This window comes from Jaculus jaculus, chromosome 3 (genome assembly GCF_020740685.1).
Source record: "Jaculus jaculus isolate mJacJac1 chromosome 3, mJacJac1.mat.Y.cur, whole genome shotgun sequence".
Classification (NCBI taxonomy): Eukaryota; Metazoa; Chordata; class Mammalia; order Rodentia; family Dipodidae; genus Jaculus; species Jaculus jaculus.
Window position 1 is genome coordinate 61,535,654 of NC_059104.1, and position 13,591 is coordinate 61,549,244.

Below are 13,591 nucleotides of genomic sequence, written 5' to 3' on the forward strand. Positions count from 1 at the left end.
TTTATTTATTTATTTGAGAGTGACAGACACAGAGAGAAAGACAGATAGAGGGAGAGAGAGAGAATGGGCGCGCCAGGGCTTCCAGCCTCTGCAAACGAACTCCAGACGCATGCGCCCCCTTGTGCATCTGGCTAACGTGGGACCTGGGGAACCAAGCCTCGAACCAGGGTCCGTAGGCTTCACAGGCAAGCGCTTAACCGCTAAGCCATCTCTCCAGCCCCCTCTGGCTCTAAATTCTTTGTACCCCCTCTTCCACAGTGTTCCCTAAGCCTTTGGAGGGTGTAGTATAGATACTCACTTAACACTGAGCACTCAGCAGTTACTTGCTTTCAACACTTTGGCTGGTTATGAATCTTTGCCTTAACCACTACTCACTAGGAAAAAACCCAAAAACCAAAAAACAAAAAAAAAAAAACATTTCTTCATCAAGAGTGAGAGCAGCACTAACCTATGGGCATGAGCATCAATATTTATAGGACATGTTGATGGGCACAACACACTCATTTAGCTAAACAGTAATAGCTTCTCTCCTAGTACCTGTGACGTTCCCAGACCTAGGCTTTTGACTTAGGTTTTCATACCAGTCATGAAGCATGAATTCACTCTCATGGAGTGGGACTCAAAACCAATTAGAGAGCAGTTGGTTACTCCCCTAACTGTCATACTATTTATTATCACATCAGTGAACCCATCTTTCCTGGTCAGTTGTGTAGCTCACAGGGTTCACTGATGGGTAAGATTGTTGATGGCTTTTTGTCCCCCAGCAACCTGCACAGCGCTTAGTAGCAGTAGAACAGCTAGTCAACAGGGAAGAAGTTTCCAGCTTGATTTCTTAATATCCTGCAAATGAAGCATGTGGTGTAGAGTCTGCAGCAATATGAACCTTATTTCTATTGATAGGGTTTCTCACTGTCCTACAACTAGCCATTAAGTCCTGGAGATTCCCCATCTCTTCCTACCTACTGTTGGAATTACAGATGCATGCTACCATGCCTGGCATTTTTTTTTTTTGTTATTGTTTTTCAGTGTTTTAAAACTTAAAGGTATTACTTAAGGGAAGATGAGATGAATAAAGACTGGAAGGTGGTTGTTAGTTTTTTTTTAAAATTTAATTTTTATTTGAGAGAGAGAGATACAGAAATAGGCAGGTAGAGAGAGAAAGAGAATGAGTATGCCAGGACCTCTAACTACTGCAAATAAATTCCAGATGTATGTGCCCCCTTCTGCATCTGGCGTACAGTGGGTCCCAGGGAGCTGAACCTGGGTCCTTTGGCTTTGCAGGCAAGCGCCTTAACTGCTAAGCTATCTCTCCAGCCCCGTTCTTAGTTTTTGTTAACCCATTTCCTGGACCTCATCTGCATGATGCTATTGACTACTCCTTACCTATTAAGACCACCTTTGTACTTTATTGTGTTGGATTTTTCTTGATTTTCTGTTCTCTTGTGAACTGTTTTCTGTTTTGATAATGCTCATAAGGAAGAAGTCATCATAGGTGGATGAGGAGAGGATAAATGCCTTTTAATTGTCAATTTTCAGATTAATGACTTGGTGTAATAGTTACCTTCCATGGTGGCAAATATGTTTATTTTCCCTTGTTTGTATTTCTGTGAACTCGAATTTTTGCACTTTACTCATGCATCCATTCACTCATTCATTTAAATGGCTCAATTTGTCCCAAAATACATGTCTGAGAAACCCTCCAAGCTGCTTTGTATTTCCTTTTGTCTCAGGCTAGTAATTTCTTTTGACTGTTCCCTTGCTTTCTGGTTGAACTTTCTGTATAGGATGACTGCTGCAGTTAACCTTGCATTGCTGGGACAAAGCACTGAACCAGAAGCAGCTTATGGGAGAAAAGGGTTTATTTCAGACTTACAGTTAATCAGATGAGTTTGCATCATGGTGGAGAAAGCATGACAGAGTAGAGGATGGGCATCACAGCAGCGTGAGCTGGCCAGCACTGGCAAGCTGAGCCTGATGGTCTGCCCCCAGTGACACACCACCTCAACCAGGCTTCACTGCAACATACTTTTCCTTCCTTAGACTTGTATTAGCTAGCTTTCAAAGAACTTTGAAAAGTATATAGAAACACAGTACTGAGTAATAGGAGTGTCATTTGCTCCTATGATGTCATGAGTTTATATTGTACAAGTTCATATGTATCTTAATTCATGTTTTTCATTTCTTGATTTTGTGTCCATAAAGTAGTGTAAAAATCTGCACTAATGCATGTAAACACAATTGTTTAAATATTGGATATTTTAAGGTCTACAGCATAGTTGGAAAGATAAGAATCTCAGAATGAGCAATATATATTCTTGACTTGGAATCATCCTGTGTTAATATTTTGCCATACTCATTTTCTCTGTATACACCTCCCTCTTCCCTTTTTATAGCTGCATAAATACAGCCTGCAGACATTATGTCAGCATCTTTATTACCATGAAAATAATTAATCATTAATATCATTTAATATGGAGTTCATACATAAATTTCCCTAATTGTCTCAAATATCCCTGTAGTCTTTTAGCACTTTTCATCTGGGTTAAGATTCACATACTGCATTGTGTATTCTGATTTCCTATACTCTAGACTATTCCAGTAGTGTAGATTATTTTCTCTTGTTACCACATACACTACCAGAATCTAGGTTCATCTAGTTTTCCCCATAATTAGTTTATCAGGAATACCTCAAAGGTGCTGTTTTGCTCTTCCTATTGTGTCAGGTCAGGAGAAGCATGTTATTGATGTTGAGTGGGTGGTCAAAATTATAACCACCAGCTATCTCACCAATATGCATGCAATGAAGTAATTTAATACAAAACTTCTGTTCAGTGATAGCTTGAGAAATATGGGTATTCTGTTCTCCAGCAGCTATCATTGGGTAAATTCAGGAGACATCAGTGATTATGTTGAGAGTCACATATAAGATCCTCTTTTGCAGTTGTTTTGTCATATTTGTCTGCCAGCACGCACAGGTAAAGAAGAGCATCTCGTAATTCAGTAGTTACAATTCATCCCCATTTTCATTTTGTTTGATGCTCTAAGTGTTCCAGATTTTGCCAATGGGGATTCTTGACTAACACTGTGGCTTCTGTGTTCTTTTGAAATGATCCAATTAGTCTATGAGTACTTCCTTGCATTCTGGCACAGTTAGATATTACAGGGTCACATTATAATTTCTCTGCCCCAGTTCTGGAACCAATGTTTCCCTGAAGAGCCTCAGTTTTCTTAATTGGCAGTTGATGTTTAGAAACCCAAGTCTGGGTACTGGATGTGCTCATCACTATTCAGGATCATTGCTTCTAAAACCTTTTAGTAGAAAAAGGTAGTCCATATATTTAAACAATCATGGGTTCCCAGAGTTTAATACTTAATACAGACCTGCATAGCTGGTGCAAGTGCTGAGAATAAGTGAGTTTTATATGCCCAGCCCTAAACATCATCTGTACCATCCTCTCCAATGCTCAGGGGACATCATAGAAGAGGGGCAAAAAGATTGTAAGAGCTGGAGGATAGGGAGGAGAGCTGCGGGCACAATATGGCCGTTACACTTATGAACTCACTACATACGGTTTCCTGCACAAGAATTAGCCAGTCAGCACTCAATGATCAGAGAGGTAAAGGCTCATGAGACCCCCCACTCCTTCCAGAGGAGCTATTGGCAGTTAATGGTTTTTAGGGGAAGGCAGTTATGTTCTTCAGTGATGTAGTCACTGGTAAGTTGCCCATACCCTAGTAAAGAATCCCTACCTGTGATTGTGCAGGCAATCCAAATTGGACTCAGTGGGTCATGAGATAAAACAAAATAAGCAAGGAAACAGCATATAAGTGGGAAGAAAGACTAAAATGGGAAGTGGTAAGGGTGTAAAAGAAGGGTACAGGGTGAATATGATCAAAATTCATTATAGGGGCTGGAGGGATGGCTTAGTAGTTAAGGCATTTGCCTGCAAAGCCAAAGGACCCAGGTTCAATTTCCCAGGACCCACGTTAGCCAGATGCACAAGGGGGCACACATGTCTGGAGTTCATTTGCAGCTGGAGGCCCTGGTGCATCCATTCTCTCTGTCTCTTCTTCTCTCTCTCTCCCTTTCTCCCTCTCCCTCTTTCTCTATTAAATAAATAAATAAAATGTTAAAAATGCATTATATATCTGTATGAAATTGTCAAAAAGAAAACGAATTGAGTTCATATTGATAGGTCTGACTGAAACCTAAAGTTCTTTAAAAAATTTTTTTTTTTAATTTCACATTTGTCTTTTGGACCATACATTCACATTAATTGAATTAAGTTAGCATCTGTTTGTTGAGTTCATGTAATATGTGAGGTTCTGAAATCTGAGTAAATAAAGTGAGTGAAATACAGTTTTTGATCTCCATAATTTGTTTTCACGGGTAGAAAACACAAATTCATGAATATAGAGTAATCATATATTTTATACATTAGGTGACTTTAATGTACAAACAAAACTTTGAAAAGGTTTTTATTGTATCAGGTATAGAAAAAATACTCATTAGTCTCGGGATGGGTAGGATTTCCATAAAGCACATAAGAGAAATAAAGACATTTGTCATGTAAGAGTATATCCACACATTGGAAGGGGACTAAGGAAGGTATGGATGATGAAAGTAGAAGGAAGTGAACATTGTCTTTATGTCTGACTGTAGTTGTCCAATCTTCATATTATTTCCCTTCCTCTGGCCTTTTGCATTTGTGACAGTATCCTCTCTCAAATATGGAACCTACTACTTTATTATTATCGTGGCTGCCTTAAGACCTCTGAAAACAACTTACTTTCAGTTAGTGTCTTATTTTATAGTTCCCACACTGTCTTATTCATCATTTGAATTATTATTTATTTTTATTTAATTAATTTTTTGGCCAGTGGCTTGGAAATTAGATCAGTCTGTGTTTGTTTTAGCATAAGAATAAGTAAGTCCAGGGCTGGAGAGCTGGCCTAGCGGTTAAGGTCTGTGATGCCTAAGGACTCATGTTCAACTCTCCAGGTCCAACGTAAGCCAGACACACAGTGATGCAAGTGCTTAAGGTCACACATGTGCACAAGAGGTTGCATGTGTCTGGAGTTCAGTTTGATTGCAGTGGCTGGATGCCCTGGTATGCCAATTCTCTCTCTCTCCCTCCCTTCTTCTTTCTCCCTCCCTTTCTCCTTCCCTTTATCCTTCCCTCCCTTCCTCCCTCCCTCCCTTCCTCACATTAAAAAAGTAAAAAAGGCAAGTCTGTTGGGCTTGCCTCAAAAAAAAAGGGTCAGTCAGTCCAGGACATGAGGGCATGTAGGCTCTTCCAGTAGGTGGAATGTTTCTTCTCCACTGAAGAGCATTCAGAAAACAATATTACAGAGTATCAAGTAGATTAATTGGAGAATAAGTGACAATTAAAATACTTGCAGGATATCTTACTTTGTCTTATTATTAAATAAATAATGTTTTTGTTCTTTTTTTTTTTTTTTTTGGTCCAGAGCTTCAATGAAGATGTTTTCCAGTCTGTTAAGTCTTTGTTACAGAGTAAGAAAGAACTATGCTGTATATCAGGAGAAGACTTTTGTAACCAGGATGAGCATGCCAGTTTGACTGAGGTTTGACATCTTATTTTCTAAACTCTTTACTAATAAAACAGTGCATTGGTATACTTATACTTGAGGGACTACGTGAGTTATTTTTAAAATCTCTACATACTTCTATTAAGTATATTAAAAGCACATGTTTTAAATATTGGCTAACATAATTGGCTTACTGAATTACAATAAACACATTTAATTCAGTGCATGGATGTTACTAGTCCTCATTGGACAGGCAGTGTTGTATTCAGTGATTCCTGCTGTATTCAGTGATTGGTATTTTCATACTAAAATTTTCTATCCTGAAAAACAAAAAAACCACTTGTTTCATATAGTCATTTTCTGAATTGTTTTCCTGACTGTGTGACTGTTTTGATTTAAGATATAAAGAGTAGTGATAAATTTATTTTTGGAATGATGTTATTTATTATTCAAGGCTAAGATATACTGACATATTTCTCTACTATGTCCAGTGTTTCCAATTTATGAATGAATATATACTGAAAAAAGTAAGATTAAAAAAATAAAACATTCATGCTCCATCATTACATTCATATTACCAAATAAGAGGTGTAGTATTGGGGGTGAGAATATAGCTTAGCTGTAGAGTGGGAGAATATCTAGAAACACACACACACACACACACACACACACACACACACACACACACAGAGAGAGAGAGAGAGAGAGGGAGGGAGGGAGGGGAGGAAGGAGAGAGGGAGAGAAGATAGTAGTTTGGATCTTTGCAGCCTAAAATTGATGCATATTTTAAACTAGAATTAAAAAAATATATTTATCTACTTGAGTTAGCCACTGTGAGATCATGAATGTCAAGGCCACTTTCTCTCTAGAAGACAGTGTTGTAAACACTCCTCCCCTTCTTTGACTCTTACATTCTTTCTTTCTGCCTCCTGCAATAGTAATTTCTGTGACTTCTTACTTAGCTTTTTGGTTGTTCTGTCTCACTGTTAGTAAAGTAGAACTACTATTAATCTACTCAGTTATTACCAAGTCTCCTGTGTCCTTCTGCCCTTAACAGTTTCACAGCCCATCTTTCTCCAGCTGCTTACATGCTTTTCCAGGCTCACACTCCTTGGTAAGGCCTTTCTTCACTAACAGGAAGTAGCAAACTTTACCTGTTATCTCCAAGACCCAATGTCAACTTCTTGGTGAACCGGATACCAGCACAAGGGTGAAGGAGATCAACACAGAGAAAAATCAACTCCTACCAAATCAGAGATCCAGAGACCCAGAGGCCCCCAATACCTCATCACTGAAGCAGACCAAAATTGAACCCAACATGGCTCAGGGAAATTTTGCGGAAGAGGGGGTAGAAAGAATGTCAGAGCAACATGTTGGGTCGTGATATGCAGAGACATTTATCCTACCCATAACTGTGGGCTAACTCCACAATGCATGACCCATATACCTCAAGAAGGAGGGGCCAAAGGGAGGGGTTAGGTCACAGATGAGTCTAATAAGGGCACCAAACTGACTGTATTTGCTGAATATAAAACTAATTAATAAAAAAATAAAAAATTTTAAAAGTTGAAACAATTTCTGTCCCATTTGGGGGGCTGTGTATTTCAAATATCTGTTTATAAATTGGCAAGAAATGTATTACTGACTGTTTATGTGTTAGAAGGGAAGTTGTATTCCCTGGAAGCCTTATAGAGGAAAGGCTCCTAGAGCTTTGGTTTCCTAAATGCCTATAGGGCAGTTAGCACTTTTTTGGAGTAGTAACCATAGTTAATTAGCATAAAGGTGCTAGGATCATTTCATATTTTCACTTGTTTTTGAATAGTCAGAAAGATCTCAAAGTATATTCAGTGTTGGTTTATACTTGTAAGTGTCCCATTTCTCACTAATTCTTAAAAACTCATCACCCAGATTGCTCTCACTTAAGTATTGTGTATTTCAGACATAGTACTTACACATAATTTACTATATGTACCTTATACATGATTTACTATTTTTTTCTTCTAAGGGAAAGAACTTCTTACTTGATGACAAAAATATCCTTGTCATTGAATTTGAATTTTAGGGTTGAAGAGATGGCTCAGTGGATAAAGTACTTGCTGTGCAAGCCTGAGGACTTCAGTTCAGATGCCCAGAGCCCTTGTAAAAAGCTGCTCACTGTCATTGGCATCTGTAATACCAGCACACCTACAGCTAGCTGGGCAGCAAACCCGGGAATCTCCTGGAAGCTTGTAGGCCAGCTGTCTGGATGCATGCAGTGGTTAAACCACCAGAGACCTTGCCTCAAACAAGGGGGAGACAAGGACCATCTGAGGTTGTACTTGACCTCCATATGTGTGGCATGGCAAACACGTGTCTACACACATAACTTTTTTGATTTAAAAAATTTTCATATAAAAGTAGTCCATATTCTTTGTATAAAAATGAGAAATTATGTAAGTGTAAAAAGAAAGATGACTCTCTTTGAGCTTATGAATTAGGAAATAGAAAGCACAAAGGAGAAAAGTAGAAGGAATGAGGTGACCTATAACTCCATATTTAATCACTGCTGATATTTGAGGGTATTGCCTAGTGTTTTTTTTTTTTTTGTTTGTTTTAGTTTTACTTTCATACATATATATATATTTTTGTTTTGTTTTTCGAGATAGGGTGCCACTTTAGCTCAGGCTGACCTGGAATTCTCTATGTAGTCTCAGGGTGGCCTTGAATTCACAGTGTTCCTCCTGCCTCTACCTCCCGAGTCCTGGGATTAAAGGCGTGTGCCACCACGCCTGGCCATACATATATTTTTTAAGAATAAAGTTTAACTCTATACATACTGTATATCATATTTCCTGTAACTTGTTCGTTTTATTTAGTAATGTGACATTTCCTTATGTCATTAGATATTCCATAGAAATTTAATTTTTGTGACCATGATGTAGAGAGTAATCTTTGTGTAAATGTGTTGAAGGAAATAATGGTAGTATTCCAGATAGCCAGTGAGAAAGCTCCCTTGTGAGGGAGGTCATTTCGGTGAGGAAGGCCTCTCAGAAGATTCAACTCATGTGGGAATGTGAAGAATAATGAGGAGTCAGGCATGAAAGCATCTAAGGAAAAGAGATTCAGACTTTGCGAACCTTAAGCAAAGATATACAGGGTATAGTCTTGAATTAGAGGAGGAGCTCTTGGGTTTGAATGAAAACGAGGGAAGGCTGAAAGTGTTGGTTAATCCCAGTTAGGATTTTCCCCTGGGAGCATGAAAGGATGTTAGGACACAAGAGCAGGTGAAGGGATGGTAGCAGGAATGGGGAGAAGTGAGATCTGTTGGAATACAACTTGATAATGAGGGAGAGGTGGATGAAGTGTATATGAGGTTCAAGAACTTCAGTGTATTGGGTGTAGTGGTGCACACCTCTAATCTCAGCACTTGGGAAGCAGAGATTGGAGGATTGCCATAAGTTCGAGGGTACCCTGAAACTACATAGTGAATTCCAGGTCAGCCTGAGCTAAAGTGAGATGCTACCTCAAAAAAAAAAAAAAAAAAAAAAAAAGAAAAAGAAAAACTTCAGTATGGAGTCAAATTTTGGGGAAATATCGTCTTGATTGTCTTTGAAAAATTTACTTGTCCAACATCAGATGCAGTAAACATCTTAATGCCTTATTGTGCTGGGCTCTTGCCATCAGTGTGAGTGAGGCTCAAACTAATGGAGCTTTTTATTCTTTTTCATTCAGGTCACATTTCTGGGCTTTAATGAAGAAACAGATGCTGCTCACCTACAGGTGTGGTTAATTTGTTAAATTGAAAAAGACTGAGAGATTACGTGGAACAAATGTGGAGTGTAAAAAATTTATCTTAATACCCAAAATTTACAATAAATCTTTTGCTGTATTTTAAAGTTAAAAGGTGACATTTTGTGTCAACTTTTGAGTATATTTTGAACATTTTCATTTTTAGTATTTTTATTAGTGATTCTGTTTTTGTTTTGTTGTTTTTGAGACAGGGTCTTGCCATGTAGCTTTGGCTGGCCTACAACTTGTGGCAATCCTCCTGCCTCAGCATCCCAAGTGCTGAGATTACAGGTGCGTGGCACTATGCCTGGCTTTTCTGACACTTTACTTTTTGCCATGGAAAGCAGCTTTAGGTTTGACTACCAAGTCATTATCTGAAGACTGTCAATCTTTTCTTCATGCTGTGCATTGTATAGCATGTGAATTTTGTTTATTTTAATGGTTTTCATAATTTGATTTTAACAGTAAATGTTTCTGATACTTTTAGTTCTGATAGAACTAAAAGATTAAGTTCATAAAAAGTCATAATTAGCCAATACATAAATTAAACTCTGTTTCTTTTAGGCATTAATAGATGGACTGATGTTAGAGAGAGGAGAACTGGCAAAAGAAATCCACATAAAATGATTTCCCTACGTGCAGTGATTTTCGTTCTGTGTTGATAAAACATCTTCCATTACAAGGGCATCGGGAGATTTATCCCCTGGAATAGTGGTCCAGTTCTTTCTCAATACTGTGTGTTGGGTGATTATGAATGAAGGCTTTCTTGTGTATGTCTTGATTGCTATAGCTAAAAGGTGGTGGCTTGAAAAGAATGAACAGAAACATTGTACTCGAGAACATGGAATTGCATAGGTGGACTTGTGAGATTGAGGCCAGTCTATGCTACATAGTTAGTGCCAGGCCTCCTAGGCTATAAAATAAGAACCTGTCTCAAAAACAAACAAATAAACACCAAATAAACAAAAATCTCCATGTAACTGGAACGAGAAATGTTCTAAACTCTTAATCTAATGCTTTTCAGATTAAGCCATGCTACAATGCCAAGTACTCACCAATGGTCAAAGCCTTCAGTCATTTTTTTTTAGCTAATTAAAATATTTATATAAAAAGGAAAAGCATGAAAAGTATCTGTTCTTTTGCCTTCATAAAAGTTTTAAAGATTAATTATAATACCTTCAAGAAAATGGACTTATATTTGACAGAGTTAAAACTTGAACTCTGAAGAAATACATTCGGTAGCCAAGACTTGTGTCTAAAAATCTTTAGTTAAATCTGAGGGCTATAGGCTGAGATGGACAGTGGTATGTTTGAAAGGCTATAGGAATTGCATTGCTAAGTAACTTTAGTGTATTTTTTTGAATTCTTAAAATTTAACCCTCTCTAGATAATAAACTACACGTATGAACTGTTACAAAGCAGAAAACTTACTATCTAGTAAGTAGACCAATGATTTTTGGATATGGATTACATTGTAGGAACCTTGCCAGTGTTATTTTATAGTGTTCTTTGTTATTATTTTAAATCAGGATTTAGCTGCAGTTTCTTTGGAACTTCCAGACCTTCTGAATTCACTCCACTTCTGTAGTCTAAGTGAAAATGAAATTATTTGTATGAAGGATATAAATAAATCATCAGATATAAGCAGTGGACTTCCAGATCAGGTAACTGTGATTATTTCTAACGAGGGTTTTCACATCAAGGTTTAGTCTATTTTAAGTGATTGAAACTTAAAAATATTTAACACAAAACATTGACTCCTGAAGCATAGAATAATTTTATAAATTAAAAGTTATATCTGTAGGGCTGGAGTGATGGCTCAGCAGTTAAAGGCACTTGCTTGCAAAGTTTATTGACCCAGGTTCCACTCCCTAGTACCTATGTAAAGCCAGATGGACAAATTGGTACATGTATTTAGAGTTCATATGCAGTGCCAAGATGCCCTGGTACATCCATATACACTGTCAAATAAATAAAAATATATTGTACAAAAGTTTTCATCTGTGAAGCGGTATGTAAGCACATATTAAATTTTTAGTGAAAATTTATTATTTTTAGATTATTTTGATATCTGGATTACTTTGTCTTTGTATAAGACATAGGGACATTTTGTTGTTTATGGACAGTATCAAATTCATATAAGTGTTATATTTTTTTATTGTCTCATGTTTGTGTATGTAGCTCATGCTAGAGTTTCTTGCACCACTGTGTCTGGCTTGTACATGGGTGCTGGGGAATTGAAAGCAGGTTAGCAGGCTCTTCATGAAAGTGCCTTTAACAGTTAAGCCATCTTCCCAGCTCCCTGACATAGAGAATATTATCTGACTGTTTTTTGGCTAAAAATTTTCCATGCAAAGAAGACAGTGATGTGGTTTTATGTTAAAACAATAATGTTGCCACTTCAATTGATGACTAATTTTATAAAACACAGCCTTTAGCTCATTATTAGATCTTTGGATAATACATAACAAAAATATTTTGTATCTTAGGAGGTAAAACATTTACAATTTACTCAGTAGGTTTAAAATTTGGATTACTTAGTCCAGGTGTATCGTGCTGCTTTTACTCTTTATCAGGGTGAGATGCTGAAGCTGCCTGCCTCTGTAGAGTGTGTTTATAGCACTCTTCTCTCATGTATGCTGTGCTTCATTTCCTACAGCATAATTAGCTATTGTATTTTGGTTTCTGAGAGAGAGAGAGGGGGAGAGAGAGAATTGGAATGCCAGGGCCTCCAGCCACTGCACTCAAACTCCAGACCTATGCGCCATCTTGTGCACATGTCATCTTGTGTATCTAGCTTATGTGGGTTCTGAGGAGCCGAACTGGGGTCATTAGGCTTCTTGGTCCAGCGCCTTAAGTGCCAAGCCATCTTTCCAGCCCAATATTTGCATTTTTAAATATGTGTGGGGGTGATGTGGAGACCTGGAGGCCTGTGTTAACCATAGCTGTCTGCATTATTGTAACTTTTATTACTAGAAAACTGTAAGTGAAAGGAGGGACAGTTCTTTCATTGTATATGAGGGAAGGTGGTATGCTAGAAGCTATGGGAAAATGGAACAGGTAAACTGGAACCTGCCTCCTGACCTGAAGCAGTTTATGATATAGTTGATAGTATATGGTGAAATGAGACAAATTACAGAAAAACACAATAAACTTGGAAGACATAATCGCCAAAGGGAATCAATAGATTTTAGGTTTTATAACATTTAAGGAGATAGGTAGAATTTGAGTACATTTCTAAGAGAAAAATAAGACAAAAAAAAAAAAAAGACCGGGAATGCAGAAATGAAAGTAAGAACTAAAAACGTACTTAAAATTTTTTTTGTTTATTTATTTCAAAGTGACACAGAAAGGGGGGGGGAGAGAAAATGGGCGCACCAGGGCCTCCAGCCACTGAACGAACTCCAGCTGTGTGCTTCCCCTTGTGCCTCTGACTAACATGGGTCCTAGGGAATTGAGCCTCGAACCGAAGTACTTAGGCTTCACAGGCAAGCGCTTAACTGCTAAGCTATCTCTCTAGCCCCAAATTACAGTTTTTTAAAAGACAAATAACGTAAATGTTTAAAGGAATTAAACCTTGCAAGATAGGGGAACATTTCAGGATACATGCATTTCTTATTTTTGGTTTTTCTAAGATTTATTTCTCAATTTCACTTCAGGTAATATGTTTTGAATTTAAAATTGAAACTGATTTATTGTCTTTCCTCTCTCTCAAGAATCATCATTCTGGAATGTTTTGTGTCATGAGAGTGTCACCTACATTGCCAAGACTCAGAATTGACTTTATCTTTAGTCTCCTAAGTAAATATGCTACTGGTATAAAATATACTCTGGACACATACTTGCATCAGAGGCGACAACTTGAGACCACTGATGAAGATGATGATGATACAAACCAGTCTGTGTCTTCTATAGAGGATGACTTTGTCACAGCTTTTGAGCAGTTGGAGGAAGATGACAGTATAAAACTACATACTGATGGTGTGTGTTTATTACTGGACTTGTTTCTAGAAATTGGTGACTAAAGTTGAAGGTTTAAAGGAAAACTTGTTCAGTTGAAATTTGATTTGATTTAAATAGCTTCATTTTTTTCTGATCACAAAGTAATTTTTCTGTGATTTTTAAGTTCATCATTTCCTACTTTTTAGTTTTGTTATTTTTGTTCTTATTTAGTACTGTTCAAGCCCTGTTTACCTCAGAACCTAGTGTCTGTAACTTTCCTGGTTCAAATGTCACTCAAATGGCAGCATTGCTAACATGGCAGTATTCT

General features: G+C 37.6%; 1 protein-coding gene across 5 annotated transcripts in view; it reads left to right on the plus strand.

The window, feature by feature from the left end:
- The window catches only part of Akap11 (A-kinase anchoring protein 11), a 61,826-nt gene that overhangs the window by 18,953 nt on the left and 29,282 nt on the right, over nucleotides 1-13,591 (plus strand). For all 5 annotated transcript variants that reach the window (XM_045144861.1, XM_045144864.1, XM_012950959.2 and 2 more), the window contains exons 3-6: nucleotides 5,473-5,589; nucleotides 9,265-9,312; nucleotides 10,851-10,985; nucleotides 13,038-13,302. In XM_045144861.1, coding sequence (XP_045000796.1) covers nucleotides 5,473-5,589; nucleotides 9,265-9,312; nucleotides 10,851-10,985; nucleotides 13,038-13,302 — 565 coding nt within the window. The remainder of the gene's footprint in view (nucleotides 1-5,472; nucleotides 5,590-9,264; nucleotides 9,313-10,850; nucleotides 10,986-13,037; nucleotides 13,303-13,591) is intronic.